The 17,710-nt window shown below is 43.5% G+C and overlaps 1 protein-coding gene across 2 annotated transcripts in view; it reads right to left on the reverse strand.

Moving 5' to 3' along the window:
- The window catches only part of Rtn4 (reticulon 4), a 58,676-nt gene extending 43,811 nt beyond the window's left edge, over positions 1-14,865 (reverse strand). The window contains exons 1-2 of one of the 2 annotated variants that reach the window (XM_075942519.1): positions 14,078-14,865; positions 25-81 (exon numbers count right to left, since the gene is read on the reverse strand). In XM_075942519.1, coding sequence (XP_075798634.1) covers positions 25-81; positions 14,078-14,603 — 583 coding nt within the window. In that variant the 5' untranslated portion in view covers positions 14,604-14,865. The remainder of the gene's footprint in view (positions 1-24; positions 82-14,077) is intronic. The other variant, XM_075942520.1, reaches the window with a different exon arrangement.
- Between the last annotated feature and the right edge of the window lie 2,845 nt (positions 14,866-17,710).

The raw sequence follows: 17,710 nt of genomic DNA on the forward strand, positions 1-17,710 counted from the left end.
CAAAGGCTAGCAGAAAGAACTTGCCTGCAGAGGAGGGTATCACAGGCTCAGATGCAGCAGGAAGAGCAAAAAGGGTCTCATCTGAAAAACAAACAGAATACGACCTCAGCAGAAATACAAGCAGGCTGGAGGAGTAAAGGCAAGAGACCAAGCGAGGGGCAGTTCACAATGAGCTAACCACGTCTTTAGAGGAAAGGCTAGGTCAGGTAGAAAGGAAGTGAGAATGCATGACTAAAGGTCAGTCCCTTCTGAAGAGGCAGCAGGGCTTGTTCCCACCGGATTTTAACTACAGCCGCTTTCCACACAGTAACATCACTTCATCCAAGGCTTTATTTACATCTGCAGTGAGGTAAATTGTCTTATCCTACTCCAGTGAAAACCTAAAGATTAATATGACAAAATTAATAACTATTTCATTTCATCGTTTCTTCCCAACGTATGTTCCATTTATAACACTTTCTGAGAATTATGTATTCTCTCTTACATTCTTAAAAGCAATTGTACCGCAAGTGTACAATGCTGAGGACAGTCATATGACTGTCCAAATGCCACACAGAAATAAAATCATCACGCCCCTTCTTATTATCATTAGTTACCGTCTCTTTATACCAGAACTCACTCGGCTTACCACCCTACTGTCATAATGGTGGTAATAGGTTTCTTTTAAAACTAGACAAGAAACTTACTCAAGTACCCATGACTAGCATGAGAAACTTACATAGTTTAGCTCCAGTCTTTCCTATATGAAATAGAGAAATGTTTGTACCCTGCCCACATTTCTATGTTGAATCTTTACCCCCTATATCAGATGTTCAGATGGAGCTTTGGAGAGGTTACCAGAGTTAGGTGAGGTTCTGAAAATGAGGCTCTGGTCCAATGTGATTACTGCCAGATACCAGAGAAGCAAGCACACAGAGAGAGGAGTAAACTGCCAGGTAAGAACAGGCTGCCTCGCCAACTGAATGGGGAAAGACCTTCAACTCCACATCAGACAGAGAACTGACCTCCAGAATACATGAAGAACGCCAAGGAATTAGACATCAAAATATCAAATAATACAATTTTAAAAATGGGGTACAATTCTAAACAGAGAATTCTCAAAAGAAGAATCTCAAATGGCTGAATGACACTTAAGAAAATGTTCAACATCCTTAGTCATTAGAGAAATGCAAATCAAAACAACTCTGAGATTCCATCTTACACCAGTCAGAATGGCCAAGATCAAAAACACCAGTGACAGCTTATGCTGGAAAAGATGCAGAGTAAGGGGAACACTCCTCCATTGCTGGTGGAAGTCCAAACTTGTACAGCCACTTTGGAAATTAGTATGGAGATTTCTGAGAAAATTGGAATCAATCTACCTCAAGACCCAGCAATACCACTCTTGGGCATATACCCAAAGGATGCACACTCATACCACAAGGACAATTGCTCAACTGTGTTCAAAGCAGTATTATTTATCCATAATAGTCAGGACCTGGAAACCACCTTGATGCCCCTCAACTGAAGAGCAGCAGATAAGGAAAATGTGGTACATTTACACAGTGGAGTACTACTCAGCAGTAAAAAAACAATGAAGCGTGGATATAACTAGAAAAAAACATCCTGAGTGAGGTAACCCAGACCCAGAAAGACAAACACGGTGTGAACTCACTCATAATTGGATATCAGACAAAAAGCAAAGGATAACAAGCCTATAGTCCACAACCCCAGAGAAGCTAGGTAACAAGAAGAACCCTAAAAGAGGTATGAATGGATCCCTCTGGGAAGGGGAAATAGACAAGATCTCCTGAGAAAATTTAGAGGGGGTGGGGACAGAAGAAGGGAGGGCAGAAGAAAAGGGGAAGGTGAGAAGGGGAGGAGGAGGAGGACTTGAGGGAACAGGATGGCTGAGGTGGGGAAAGGACAGAGGGAGAACAAGGAAAGAGATATCTTGATTGAAGGAGCCGAGCCATTCTGGGGTTAAGGAAAACCCTAGCACTAGGGAAATTCCCAGGAATCCACAAGGATGACCCCAGCTAAGACCCTAAGCAATAGTGGAGAGGGTGCCTGAACTGGCCTTGCCCTGTAGTCAGATTGATGACTACGCTGTCATCATAGAACCTTCATCCAGCAACTGATGGGAGCAGATGCAAAGATCCACAGCTAAGCATTGGGCAGAGTCCAGCCGAAGAGAAAGAGGAGCAATAATATGAGCAAAGGGATCAAGACCGTGATGAGGATACCCACAGAAATCGCTGACCTGAGCTAGAGGGAGCTCACTGACTCAGGTCTGACAGCAGAGGAACCAGCATAGGATCAAACTAGGCCCTCTAAATGTGGTGACAGCTGTGTGACTGGGGCAGTCTGTGGGGCACTGGCAGTGGGACCAGGATCTATTCCTAGTGTTTGCACTGGCTCTTTGGAGCCCATTCTCTTTGGAGGGATACCTTGCTCAGTCTAGATATAGGGGGGAGGACCTCAGTCCTGCCTCAGAGTGGTATGACAGAGTTTGTTGACTCCCCATGAGAAAGAAACCTTACCCTCTCTGAGGAGTGGATGGGGGTGGGGTAGGTGGAAGGTGGGGGAAGCAGGAGGAGGGGAGAGAGTGGGAACTGGGATTGGTATGTAAAATGAGAAGATTATTTTAAAAAATAAAGAAAAAAGGAGGCTGCCTCACAATAAAATCTTCCGACTTGAATCTTCTCAGTCTCCAGCACTGTGAGAAGTGTCTGTTGTGTAAGCCACCCGTCTTACATTCTGTACTAAGCAGACAATACAGTATTAGAATGTTAACCCTGCGTGTACCTGTGGCTAGAAGGCTCAGAAAACTAAAGCTCTTCCGCTTCATACTAGGAAGGACTCTATCACAGGACTACTTGGAACAACTCAAGGCATCAAGGAATAACAGGAAAGCTTTTCTTCTGCAAAGAGGACCCAATCAATTTCGAAAGATGCTTTTTTTCTTTTTGGTTTTTCAAGGCAGGGTTTCTCTGTGTAGCTTTGGAGCCCGTACTGGAACCCGCTCTGTTGATCAGGCTGGCCCTGAACTCACAGATCCCCCCTACCTCTGTCCCCTGAGTGGTGGGATTAAAGGCAAGGTATGCACCATCACTGCCTGGCTGCTTCTACCAGGAAATACAAGAAAGACAGGATGATTAAAACAGATAAAAGTAAAAGATGTATATAGCTAACAGGAATACAGATTTGTCTTCCAAGTCCCCTTGATAAACAGGGGATAGCTAACTTTATAATGCCAAATGAGTTGTGATTGAAACCCTACAGGGCACAATGTCATATTTAAAAGTATTCTTAGATGAAACAGAAAACGATTATGTTTAAAAGAGTCACTGTAAAGCAGGCGTGGGAGAAAACTGTAATCCCAACCTATTCAGCTGCCCTGATATGGGAGGATCACTCGAGTTCACAGGTTCAAGACGAGCTTCAACAGCATGGCCAGACAAGAGGTCACAAACAAAAAGAAGAGTAACGAAAACAGTAAAAAGTAAACGTCTCCTGGAACCTACAATGAGTAGGTAGGAAAGACCACTAACCCAAACCAAAAAGACAGCAATGCCTCGGGAAACTATCACCGTGTACAACAGGTACACATCTAAAAGTCTGCCTTGTTACCCGACTCTCCTGCTTTCATTTCTGCTGGCATGATAAACTTTCCTCACAGAATGTGACCCAGGGGAGAAAGGATTTATCTTCCAATCCCAGGTTACAGTCCATAAGCATAGGGAAGTCTCTGCAAGAACTTCCAACAGCAAGAAGTCACTGCATACCCAGTCAAGAGCGAGAGGGACACTAATGGATACACGCTTGCTTGCGCTGGGCTCCATTTCTCAGGGACCCCTGCCTAGGAAACAACGTGACCTTCAGTCTTCCCACATCAGTTAACTAGACAGTCCTGTACAGACTACCCAGAAGCCAACCTGATACAGACAGCTCCACAGAAAGGCTCTCTTCCCAGGGCACTCTAGACTGCGTCAAGATGACAATAATATCACAGTGATAATAGGTAAATTATGTAATTTCTCACTTATAAAATGAGAAACATTTTCAGCTAAGACAACACTTTGTATAGCTATCTAAAAAAACATTTTGGACAAAACTAAAATATTCATTCAAATGGAACAATTTTTAAAAAACAAATTTAACAAAATTGTGTCTTCTACAGAATCTGTGGAGTCACTAATCCAGAAGTTACTCTATTTGGAAAGTGAGCTAACATATACTACTGTTAAAACTAAAGAAAAACAAATTAATTTAAATTGTGCCAAATTTTTCAAGGGTTTCTTAAAATGCATCTAATTTTTTAAATCTAGTACCAGAATCCCCCACTCCAAAAAAACCTTGGCATTTGGCCAAGTAACCAAGGTTTTTAAGTTGGTATTTCAAATCATTAGTTTAAAAAAGAAAAGAAAATCCTAATTGTCCAAACTGGGAATTCATCCAGCACTGATCACAAAACAAGTTTTGTGTTTTTAAGCATGCTTGTGGGAAGGAATGCCATTATGGCCTTCGAGAGCAGGCCCAGTTTCCAACTGAAGCACTGGTGGACTCCTGGTAGAAACACGCTCAGTCCAGGTCTGCTATGTGCATGCGTGGGTAGCCCTGGGAATGTAATCCCCTAGCTTTCCTCTTCAGTCTCTCACTTGTAAAATAACACGTTAGCAACTGTATCAACTTCCTGAAGAAGGGGAAAGAAATTCTACTCCAAAAATACCTGAGTGTTTCTGACTTTGGAAATGAGCTGCTGATGTCAGCGCAGTCATTTCTTGTGAGAGCCTCACTGGTGCAAATGAATCACTGTAATTAGGTAGACCATGCTGAGTAAAAGAATGGAACACTCCGCGTTCCTCAGAAGTTTACGTATACACTAATCATGCTTCTCAAACGGGCAAGCAGCTCCTCTTCTGAAAACTACCCAGAATGCCACACTTCACTGAATGAAACAGAAGCTGACCATTGGTGCACAAGTCTGCGATCCGAGGAGAGCAAGAGCAAGCAAGCTCTAACCTCAAAAATGTAAGAAAAAAGTGCTTTAAATGATTATTGTGCTGTGAACAAAACATACACATACTATATCTGATTATACAGAAAGACAACTATATTCATATAAAATGCAATTTTAAAATATGCTAAGGAGAAAACCACAACTTTATCAGTAAATCTTTCCATTCTACTGCCACTGCCACCACATTAATATTCCTAAAAAATAAAAGTTACCTAGTCTCTAAGTCAAAAACATTTTAAAAGCTGCCAGGTGTGTGAAACCCCTGGATAAAGCAAATAAGATCCCCTGTATTACATCCCAGTCCTTCCCGTACCGTCTGTGCTGGCTGAACGGAACTCTCCCTCGTATATCTGAGTGTCAGCCTCCATGAAACCTCACGTCACTGAGCCAAAAACCCTAACGCCCTGTCACTACAGTCAGCGCTCATTTCCCGCTGCCCCAGTGAAATGGACAAACACCAGTCACACGACTTTCCATTTCCTTAGCAGAATCCAAACCAGCAAACACCCTTCATTACAGTGTATTCTAAATGTTATGTATATTCACAAGATCAGTTTCACAATGGAAGTCTCAGATTTACTCTTTAAGTCCGTTACTTTAAAAAGTAAAAAGAAAATGTCAGTGTTTGTTGTTATCTAATTTTAAAATGCTTCACTACAATCTCGCCAATGTCCACAACTCAAATACTGAGTGTTCTTTGACATGGTCATTTAAAGATTTGCCTACCAAAAGTATAATTGGCAATTTTTTAATTGTATCTAATTATAAGCCTAATTATCTAATTTTAAATCGCAAAATAGCTTCTACCTCTAGTTATGACAGTAACAACAAAAACATAAGTAAAACATGTCAAAATATTGGAAGCAACTGTCCTAAGACACTGGCCAACGGGTCATCGCGGGACACTCACAAGAACACAGCCCTCCCATGAGGAAGGCTAGAAGGGCCCCTGGATGCAAGAGGCAGGCCAGCACACAGGGGAAAGCTCCAGGGCTCCCTTTAAACTACTCTGAGGACTACAGTGCATAGGAACACAACTCAACTAGGGGGCAGTCCAGATCAGTAACCTAAATGAATACTGTGGAGGTCAGACAATGCTGGAAAACCTGACACAAAAATACTCAAAATCTACAGCGACTCAGAGTGGGCGGGCACACATTCTAAAGACATTCTAAAGACAGTGAATGCTCAAGGGTGAAAGACGACATGAAGAAAAAACTCAAATGCATTTCCATATTCTAAGGACAAAAATGTAAGAAAAAAAAAACACTTGCAATGCAGCTGTAGTTGTCCTGGAACTCAGTAGATAGCCTAGGCTGGCCTTGAACTCAAGGAGATCTATCTGCCTCCTGAGTGTCAGAAGTAAAAGCCTGCACCATTACACCTGGCTTGGGGAAAAAAATAAGCTTTATTTATAACAGCAATAAAGGCCTAAAATGCTTAGGCACAGATCTAACAAGAGGTAGACAAGATTTCAAACCTGCAATCGACACGTCGGTGTTCATGAATTCAGAGTCAGGAAATAGTTCTCTATGGGTTCCTTGGGATTTTACACATTTTAAGAACGGAAAGCCGCCAGGTGGCAATGACACCTTTAATCCCTCACTCAGGTGGATCTCTGTGAGTTCAAGGTCAGCCTGGTCTACGGAGCTGGTTCTAGCACAGTCAGAGCTACACAAAGAAACCCTGTCTCAAAAAACCTTAAAACAGAGTGGAAGTCTGGATGCTGCTTGCCTGCCCTTGTTTCTACCTTCTCTATCGTGAACAGTTCTTAGCAAAAGCTTCAGTGTCCTCTTGAACAAAGGTCTCACATACTCACTTTACAGAAAAAAAGAAATTTATTTTCACCCAGCTCAAAAGTCCTCCCTGCAATAAAAACCTGCTCTAGGTGCAGAAAATGATGATACTGAGGCTACTGCACTGGTATAGTAAGTCCTTTCTGTTTGGGCAGGCGTCTTGTCCCTTTGGCCAGCTAACTCACCTCATACCCCATAAGCAAAACTGAATTCAAAATAGAGCTTAACACACGCATGACAACTAATCCTATTAAACATCTAGATGAATATAGCTACTCTGGACCAATGTTTTAGCACACACTAAATAAACAAAACCTATAAAAATAAAAGGTAGATTAATACTTAAAATAGGAGTTGGGCATGGTGGCACACGCCTTTAATCCCAACACTTGGGAGCAGAGGCAGGCGGATCTCTCCCAGGTCAAGGACAGCCAGTTCCAGGAGAGAGACCCTCTCCCAATAAATAAATAAATAAAATGTAAAAGCTTAAAGTCATCAAAATAAGTCATCAGTAAATTTACCAGGCAAACTACCAAGTAGGAGAATGCAATCACATACACCTAAACAAAAATGTATTCAATGCAGAACTATAAAAGTTATAAAATAGATACACAATCTAAGAGTGGGCAAAATCACTAGAATACTTGACAAAACAGACACACAATCTGACAAATACAAGTCTTCTAATCCCTTAGTACATAAAGACTGTACTTTCATTTCCCAGCCACCCAGACCCAAATAATCACACAGAACTATATTAATTACAACACTGTTTGGCCAATAGCTTACACGCATTCCTAAGTAGCTCTTTCATCATAAATTAACCCATTTCTATTATTTTATATTTTACCATGACACGTGGTGTTACGTCTTTCTTGCTTCTTGGGCGGCTACATGGAGTGTGCCTGACTCCGCCTTCTTTCCTCCTCTATCGCTGCTTGGATTTCCTACCTTGATATATTCTGCCCTGCCATAGGCCAAAGCAGCTTCTTTATTAACCAATGGCAATAAAACATATTCACAGCATACAGAGGGGAATCCCACATCACTTAGTCAATACAAAGATCTGAATTAAAATCACGATGAGGTGATATATTGACTCCCATGGGAGGCCTGCCCCTTTCTAAAGGGAGGAGTGGATGAGGCAGGAGGGGAAATAGATGGGAGGTTGTGGAATGGGAATGGGAAGAGAGAAGAAAGAGCAAAATGTAGTTGGTATGCAAAACTTAAAAAATTAATAATAAATAAAAGTACGATGAAGTACCACATAGCACTAACATGGTTAAAACTGAAGACTATTAATAGCAGTTTGGTGAGAATTCAGATGCCAGAATCCCCAGCTGCTGACAGTGTTCACCCTGGAGAAGAGTTTGGTTGATGACACAGTAATACTCAGATATTTATCCAAGAGAACTGAAACACACCTGCAAAAATATCTATAAGATGTTCATAACATTCTTTTATTCAAAATAGCCAAAATCATGTCCAACAAGAGATAAGTGACATATTCTTATCACAAACTACCACTCAGGATTTTTAAAAAATTACTGATAACTTGAAAAATCACTGATAATACATCCAAAAATATTACATTTGAATGCAAACAGCCAGACACAAAGAGTTATGCACCATGATTCCACTCCTGTAACGTTCCATAAAAACAAACAATAATCTATAGCTAAAGAATCAGTAGTGGCTGGGAAGGAATTAAGATGGAGGTGTGGGGCAATGTTCAAAATGAACCATACGCCTGACCACTGGGGACTCAGGGAGCTTTCTAGAATAATGAATATATTACGTATTCCCACGGGAGCTAAAGCATGGGAATCTGTCAAAACAAATTTTAGTATCTTTGTATTCTAGGGCATGTAAATTATCTTCTAACTGTTTTAAATCTTTGTTTTTATTCTATATGCATGTGCACTGCATTACAGACCCAGCATTTCAGAGAAGCTTCTTACCACGGGAGTACAGAGAACACTTTTATCTTTTTCAACAACAACGACAAAAAATGATTTGAAAAATCTTTCTTTTTTAGTCTACCTATGACCTATGGGAACAGCTAAACAACTACACAATCCAGTACTTCAAATGTTCAATACTATGCAAACTCTTAGTATTCATATTTAAACCACGTCAGACTGGTGGGATGGCTCAGAGGGTTAGGTGTAACAACCCGACATAAAGGTACATTCTCTCTCACATCCACATCATGCACGCACATGTGCACACATACAAACACATACACAAATAAAGGTTTAAAAATAAAGTCATACATCACAAAAATTTTACAAATCTACACATTAATAAAAACCTTGTTCATGGAAAAATACATACTATCAATCCTAAAACATCAATTGTCTAAGATTAACCCACAAATATAATATAACCTACTAAAATATAACAACAGAAGCATCTAGATTAATAAATTTTTAAAATCAGTAAAAAAAAACATAAATATCCAAGAAAAGTTCTGGAAAAAAACCCTATCACAGACTATTTTATTTAAAAGTTATAGTAATTATAGTAATTAAAACTATTTGGTCATTGCTTGTAGACAAAACAGCAGAACAGAGGGTATTCTCATTTACAGTAGTTCAGACAGATGTTGTAATAAATGAAGTTGATCACTACCTCACACTTAAGAACAAACTAAGCAGAAAATTAAAGAATATTAAAATCATAGAAGTACTAACATTAAGAAAAATTCTAAATTTTCTAAAAACAGCACAATTCAATGACTTTTATGACTCAAAATCATCTTTTAAAAATGAAGAAATGGCTCAGCAGGTAAGAGCACTGGCTGCTCTTCCAGGAGTCCTCAGTTCAATCCCCAGCACCCACATGAGGGCTCACAACAATCTATAATGAGATCTGGTGTCCTCTTCTGGCATACAGGCAGAACACTATATACATAATAAATAAATAGGTCTTAAAAAAAAAAAGAAAGAAAGCACAGGCTACTCTTACAAAGGACTGTGGGAGTTTGATTCCCAGCACCCACATGGCAGCTCACAACGGTTAACTCCAGTTTCAAGGGCTCCCATAGCCTCTCTGGCCTCCAAGTTGACACAGACATACACAGGCAAAACAGCTATACATATAAAATAACTTTGCAAAAAAAACAATTTAAGCTAGCCTATAAATTCAAGTAATCCTGCACCCATAAAAATAAAAACTCAAAATGGCAAAGGCAGTGATTAGAAAAAAAAAAATATTTGGTACCCTAAGCCAATACAAAATATTAACAATTTGATAAATCATTTATCAGTTTACCAATGTACTGTGTTAACAAAGGTTAAGGAAAACTGGTATTTCACACAATGTTGCTGGAAACATTATCAGCACCCAACATCCTAAGTGCCGTCCTCTTTGAAGTGGAAACGTAACTTGAATGGCTTTATCCTACAGTGCATACATCAGTATTCATTTCCAAGGAACACTGTCGCTAACCTACGTAACTTCCAGGACAGAAGTGATTGAGTAGAGCAGGCCCTCTTATTCATGAGAAACCTGTTACTACTCCTAGGAAACCTGAAATTGCAATAGTATTCAACTCTATAGATACATTATTCTCCTCCTACACCACATTTATACATATGATAAAGTTTAGCTTATACATATATCAAGCAAGAAAAGAGAGTAACAATACCTAATAACAGCTATATGAATGTGATCTTTTGGTACCTTTACCATAACGCTTACCAGAACTATCAGCACCACCACTCTTGCATTCTGGGGCCATTATTAGGTGAAGTAAAGGTTATAAATTCCACATCAACAGTAAGGTATATGCCCAGGTCACCAATGGACTCATGAAAGGACAGTAATACACTTGAAATAAGCTGATTTTTTTTCTACATACATTTATGGTAAATTTTGATGTTTTTATTAAAGGAAGCAATTCTATAACTTTGCTAATATCACTACTTTAAGACTCATTTCAACAGAAGCCCATTTGAAACTATTAGTTTATCTCAGTCAAGTAGGCATCTAAGAGACAGATTGGGAGATAGCACATACAACATGGAGACACTGGACAAAGGAATAATTTATATCCCTGGCAAAGGAGGGGGACGGCACAAGATTTTATCACCCTAATCAGATCAGCGTGTGATTTAAAACTCAAGACTTACTTTGGGAATAGTAGAATCTTTCCATTTACTACTTTTGATGTCAAGTAATTAAATTCATGAAACGTGAAACCAGCGATGAGAGGACTATGGTGCCGTCTGCCTACCATGGAATTTTCTGCAGCTATTTGTCTTGTTTGATTACTTAAGATGTGTGGGCAGTGCTGGTTTGTTGTTGTTGTTTTGCAACGCTGGAAACCAAAGCCCTGGTATCCTTGAGGCAATGCCCTACAGCTGGGCCCTGCACCCTGAACCTCTGCAGATGCTTTAGCACAAAGTGAAAAAGATGCACATACATGAATGCCTTTGTACAGTACTCTACTCGTCTAGACAGATACCAAGAAACTTCTAACAGAGGTACAATCTGCAAGAGTCCAACTTAGAAAAGCTGAGGAAGGGGCTGCAGGTTTAGCTCAGTCATAGAGCTTTTGCAGAAGGATCCTAAATCACTAAATTAATTTATATTAATATTAAAAGTGGAGGAGGGGCTGGAGAGATGGCTCAGCAGTTAAGAGCATTGCCTGCTCTTCCAAAGGTCCTGAGTTCAATTCCTAGCAACCACATGGTGGCTGACAACCATCTGTAATGAGGTCTGGACAGAATATTGTATGCATAATAAATAAATAAATATTTTAAAAAAGTGGAGGAAGCTGGAAACTGGCTCAGTAGCAGCTTCACTACTGAACATGAGACCATAGTCAATACCACTGGGAAGTGGCTGTAACCTTGAGTACTGCTTCAGGAAGAAGGAAGGAAGTAGTTCTGGTGGAACCTGAGTTCTCAAGACTGATTCCCACCTCCTCCCATGCTGCCTGTCCTGCTGCGGAACTGTGGTCCTCTGGGGTGTGCTCTGACCACCCCAGTAACACCTCGCATAGGTTTTTACCATAGCCAATTGAAAACCTCCGTAACTAGAAGTTTAGCAACACACACCAGACAACTTACAACCCTCTCGTTAGCGAGCGATACAGACTGTACTCAACCACAGGGACGCCCTCCTCACACACAAGGACGCGTGCATTCCCGCCTAGGGTCTTTGACCCCTTTGCTCAAACATGGAGAGCTATATAAAATGAGAAAAAAAAATTGTACTTAATAAAATAATTTTTAAAAACAATAGGTTATTAAGTGGGAAAAAGGTTTTCTCTGCAGATCAATTCTCAGGTCTTTTTCCTATCATCAAGCAACCTTAAAAAGGCCCACAGAGTTCAGCTCTCATTCCTTAAAGCTGTTTTCCTCCTCAGAACACCACCATTTTTAGTACTTTTTATATGCTAATTATGTTGTACTCCTCCCATGAGAAGAGCTAGGTCTTGCTTACTGCCACATCTGAGAGGCCTAGACTAGTGCTTAGGTAGTCCTAGGTAATCAATAATAGGGATGGGTAATGCACCAGCCAATGAACAATCTCTTGAGTGCATTAAGAGATCTAGATGCACGGAGATGGTTATCCATCAATAACCACATTCACTGTTCAATAAAAGGAATGAAGTTTCCAATGCAATCAGCACAAAATCCGAGTAGGCAGTATTCCCTCCTTTGTCTTCTAAACTTACTACTTGAATAGTCGATGTTTCAAGAAAATCGTTTCCTGAGTCCCCCCCCCCCCCCCAGGTTCAAACCACAGCGCTTTTCTCTTGCTTCCGTGCAGGCACAGAAGGTAATTGTGGTTTTGCCAATCATTACGCTTCCAGTATAAGATTCTAATACTTTATTTTTTCTAGTTTAGTTCACCTTAAAAAAGCTAAAGTAGTCTTCACCTTCTAAATTCTTTACTGTAGTAATTGTTTCTGAATAGTGCCTTGGAGTATGCCCGTAATGAAACTCTTACCCAGAAACATACCTACTGGTTCATTTTCCCCTACTGTGAAAGAGTTAATTGTAATTAAAAAAAAAATAGTGTGAGCTCAGGACGCTATTTGTCTAGAAAATGAACCACTTCCCAAATCTTGCAATGTTGTGAAATTTTCCCAGCAGGCAGTAACACCATTTGATTTTTGACTTTAAATTACAAAGAAAGGTCTTACTGCTAGTAAGACACCCTGTTCCAAAGCAGTAAGTTTTTTTCCCTTTCCAAAGTAATTTTGCAAAATTGAAAGGGCACTAAAACAATGTTCAATGTCCCTTCAAAATTTAAAACATAACATACGGTACCTTGGGACCTACAGACCTGTACTGTCAATATAAATCATATACTTCCAAAAACTAGCACTTCTAACCAATATATGAAACGTTTGTCTCAAAACACTCCGTCGTGTCAGAACAAATCTACCACAAGTTCAATACACCAATTCCTGACCAGGAATCCACAGGTTTCCCCTTTTTAAGATCAACCATTTTGCCTTTTCTCTAGAGTCAACTGCGCTACGTGTAGAGGCGGAGAAATACATATTAACACTTGGCAATTTCTCCTGCAGTGCAACTGAGGCCCGGGCGAACTGCGCCCCAACGGAACACAAAGCCCAGATCTCGTTTCCCTAGCTCGATCTGGCTGGTGGAAGAGTTGCCACATTACACCCAAATGAGCTGGGCGGTGGCAGAACTTCACCAAAAGTCTCTTCTACCCGATTCTCCTGGAAGCACGCCACTGGAGGCGCTCTCCCCACACTGCAGTGGGATCGCAGGACAGACCCAGCAGCCCAGCCAGTTCCCCACCAGTATGAGGGGGAGGGGATTAGTGCAAGGGGTCCCCGACGCCTGTCAGGAAGGCAGACCCTCGGAGAAACTGGAGGGTGGTTGGCAAAGGCTCCTCTTTTAAATAAAATGCTTCGGTGCCTTAGCCTTTCCTCACATCTAAAGCCAGCCCAGCCCAAGGAATCCACAACCCTAGTTCCTCGCTGCACGCCTAGCAGCTGATGATAGCGGGTGTGTCTAACTTCGGGAGAGCGACGGATTGGGGACCAGAAGGAAGAGCTAGGGACTTGGCTGGGGTGCACGTGCTCCCCGAAACCCGGACAGACAATGAAGGCGCCCGGGCTTCCGCGGCCGCCCCACCCTTCTGCCTGCCTCCCGCCTGCGGGGGCGCCATCGCCCTGCCGCTCGCAGACAAAGCCCCTCGGGTCCCAAGGCAGCCCTGCCTGCGCCCTCCCCGGGCCAACACACAAAAGAGGGAGGGTCGGGAGGGACGGGCGCACGGCGACACTCACCCACTGAGCCCGAGCCCCTGCGCTTGGGCGCGGCCGGCGTGGAAGGGGGTGCGGCGGGCTCCGCCAGGGGGCTCGCGCCGGCTGGGGGCGGGGGCGGAGGCCGCGCCGGAGGCTCGTCGTCCTCGGGCAGCTGGGAGGGCAGGACTGCGGCAGCGGCGGGCAGGGATGGCGCGGGCGCCGCGGGGCTCCGCTCCCAGGACGGCTGTCGCTCGGGGGCAGAGGGGGGCGCGGCCGGCAGCGGCCCGCGGGGCGCGGGGGGCACCGAGTCGCTCCCGAAGTCTAGCAGCGGCGCGGCGGCTGCGGCGGTGGCGGGGGGCACCGGGGCCGCGGACAGCCCGACTGCCGGCTTCCTCTCCAGCACCTCCAGCTCCTCCAGGTCCTCGTCGTCCTCCTCCTCCTCGTCCTCTTCCTCCTCGTCCTCCTCGTACTCGGGATCTGTCACGAACTGGTACTGGAAGGCGGGCGGAGGCCGAGGCGGGCTGTCCGCGGACGAGGAGACGAGAGGCGACTGGTCCAGGTCTTCCATGGCTGGCGGATCGGAGATGATGCTGCAGCTACTGCCGCCGCGGGGCCGCTTCTCCTCGGGAGTCGCGGGCGGTTGTGGGGGTTGGGCAAGGCTGACACAGGCAGGGCAGACCGAGCCGAGGAACCTGCAGAGGCGACGGCTCCCTGAACAATGAGACTTCTCCTGCCTCCGCGCCCGAGATGCGCCACCCGCCCTGTCCCCAGTTGCAGGCGCCGCCGCCGCCCAGACGAGCTTCGGAGAGAGGCCAGCAGACTCTCCGCCCAGTTTGGCGTGACTCACCTTCCCGGCGGGAGGGGGTAGGCTGGCTGGCGCGGGAGACAGAGAGCCACTAGGACGCGGGATAGAGAAGATGGACAGCAGCGTTGTCCAATAGGAATGAGAGAGGCTCCCGGGGCCGGCCGCACTTCCTCTCCTGCAGGCGACGTTCGGAGGGCGGGTTTTGGGGCTGGGATCCACCCCCACCTCGAGTAGCTGCGGAGTGGGGTGGGGTCCTGGCCTTGCCTACAGCAGGATTTTAGTCTACGGCGCTGTACAAGGGGGAGGGGCTGCGGCCGGAGGGGTTCGGAGAGTTTTCCAGCAAGCCGGCGGAAGGGCGTTATCCTGGGGACCTAGGAGTGGAAAGTTTCCTCCCCAAAAAGGAAAACAAGCAGTGGAGAAAGGTACTAACAAGACCGAATTAGGCCTTACAGATTTTCAAATAAAAGGCTTATTTTCAGACAACCTCCCAACTCATAATGTCCACCGCCTCAAAAGGGAAAAGATTTAAAAAAAAAAAACACTGTTGTTGACAGTTTCAAGTTCACTCCCATTCTAAATGGCAGGCTTGGAATGAGGTAGGCAAAAACAGCTGTGGGAGATTATCCGGGACTCTGGGGCTCCCTGTTAGAATATTCCAAAGAGGGCTTTTGGCCTTGCTTTCTGCCGGACTCTGAAGTGCTAAGAGAATGAGTCACCCAGAAGGGGCAGGGGGGGAGGACCGTAGCAGTAGATGCCTTGGAAGGCAAATTGATGGACTATTCTCCAGTCACCTCGGGCTGATGAGTCAACATCTCAGCTGAGTCAGGCTTCCGGAAGTCAGGAAGCCCTACACTCACTGGCTCGACACACAGAAAAAGCATGCCCACCCCCCACCCCCCAGGTCCTTTCTTCCAAAGCTGCACTTTAAAGAAAGCGGTTGAAGAACAAAGAAGAATTAGCAGCTAGAGGTTCAGAGAGTCCTTTTTTATCTTTCTGGTCCACCTTTCAAAACTAGTGGCTGCGTGCCTACTCTGGAGTCCTGGAGAGAGGATTGCCTGTATCCCAGCCGTTCAGTCTACGAGGGCACTGTCCAGTACGTTAGTGTCGGCTGCTTTAGGTACCGAGCCCTGAAATGAGGTGCACTGTGTGAATAAAATACACATTGCAGGCCCAGAATTCATAACGAGACGTGTTATCATCTCTGCTTCACACTGGTTTTATGTTGGCATTGATAATATTTTGGATATACGGGATGAGTACAATATATTATTATCAAGTTCACTTATATTCTTCCTGAAGCGGCTTGTAGAACTTTTAAATGCATATTCTAATGATTAAGAAACGTGGTTGTTACCGGGAAATTGTTGGTTCTTTAAGCAAATTCTTAGTCCCAACAAATGAGTGTTGCCCTAGATTTAAATGGTAGCGGGAAGAGCTTGAGAAATGGCCCAGCAATGCCTTCAACTTGTTCACAGGACCTGAGTTCTGTTCCCAGCACCCAAGCAGCTCATCATCACTATAACCTCCGTCACAGGGGCTGCTTCACCCTTTTCACCTGCTCTGGAACCTGCACACATGTGACACACACATACCTTTAAAAAATAAAATTTAATGGGGCTGGAAAGATGGCTAGTTAAGAGTATTTACTGCTCTTGGAGCGGGTCCGAGTTCGAGTCTCAACACGCACATGGTGATTCCCAACTGTTCATGACTTCAGGTCCAGCATATCCAAAGCCCTCTTCTGACTTTTTTGGGAGTCAGGTGACTGCATGGTACACATACACACACACACAAACACACACAGCATAACATTCGTACACACAAAATAAATTTTCTTTTAAAACCATCTGGCAGTATTCATCATGGAAATAGACACCTAACAATTCCAGCCATAGTGCTATTCTCTCAAAAATGTGAGTTCATCCCAGAGTGTACAGCCAATATAAATGAAAAATAATGAATCACTGTTGTTTTAAACCGCTGCCTCTTTTGGTGATTCATTACGCAGCAGAAGCTAATTGAGACATCCATTTGTATTTCCATTTTATGTTTTATCGATTCCTACAAGGAATATACATTAAGTATGTACTCTTTATCAGCACCAAACAAAGCAGATATACAGTATGTTTATACATTTCCAGTTAAAGGGTCACATTTCATACAAATAGGCCATTCCAGTTCTATACTATTCAATACCGTTTCACAATGTTTACTTGACACCTAGCCTCATGTGGAAAGGCTAAGCTGCTCTTGGAGCATGGATGCCCCTTAGTGGATATATTCTTGCCTAAATATTGGAAGATCTGAACTTCAGAGAGGACTCACCGATACTAGAAGAAACATGAGAGATGGATTGCAGACAGACGTGTTTCCAGAGCTTTCTGCCACAGCTCTTTCACCTACTTGCCTGCCTTCCAGCACACTGCTGACTTACAGTCAGTCTTTCTACTGGAAAAGCAAAACACACGATTCTGGCTTAAGTGGGAGTTCTGACAGCTTCCTTCATGGTTTGCCCTGCTAGTTCACTGGTTTTAGGTCCCACGTAACAGCAGTCTAGGAAATGCAGTTTCGTAATCCTGGCTAATGTTGACTCAAACCGAGTTCATTCACTAATAAGAGCAAGAATAGAAACATGAGATCAATTCATTCAGTCATGTTAGTAACCCACTGGCAATTAGGTTGGAACTAAAATAAAACTTTAAGTCATGAAAAGTAATCCTGCTGTTCACAATAGCCAGAAAACAGAAGCAGCTTAGAAGTCCATCCACAGGAGAATGGGAAACATGGAGGAATGTGTGCAGGATGCACAAGGAAGCTGCGTACTTTTGGAACCTCCCTGTGACTATGTCTGTGCTCAATGTTGTATGCGA

This window comes from Microtus pennsylvanicus, chromosome 12, assembly GCF_037038515.1.
Source record: "Microtus pennsylvanicus isolate mMicPen1 chromosome 12, mMicPen1.hap1, whole genome shotgun sequence".
Taxonomy (NCBI): Eukaryota; Metazoa; Chordata; class Mammalia; order Rodentia; family Cricetidae; genus Microtus; species Microtus pennsylvanicus.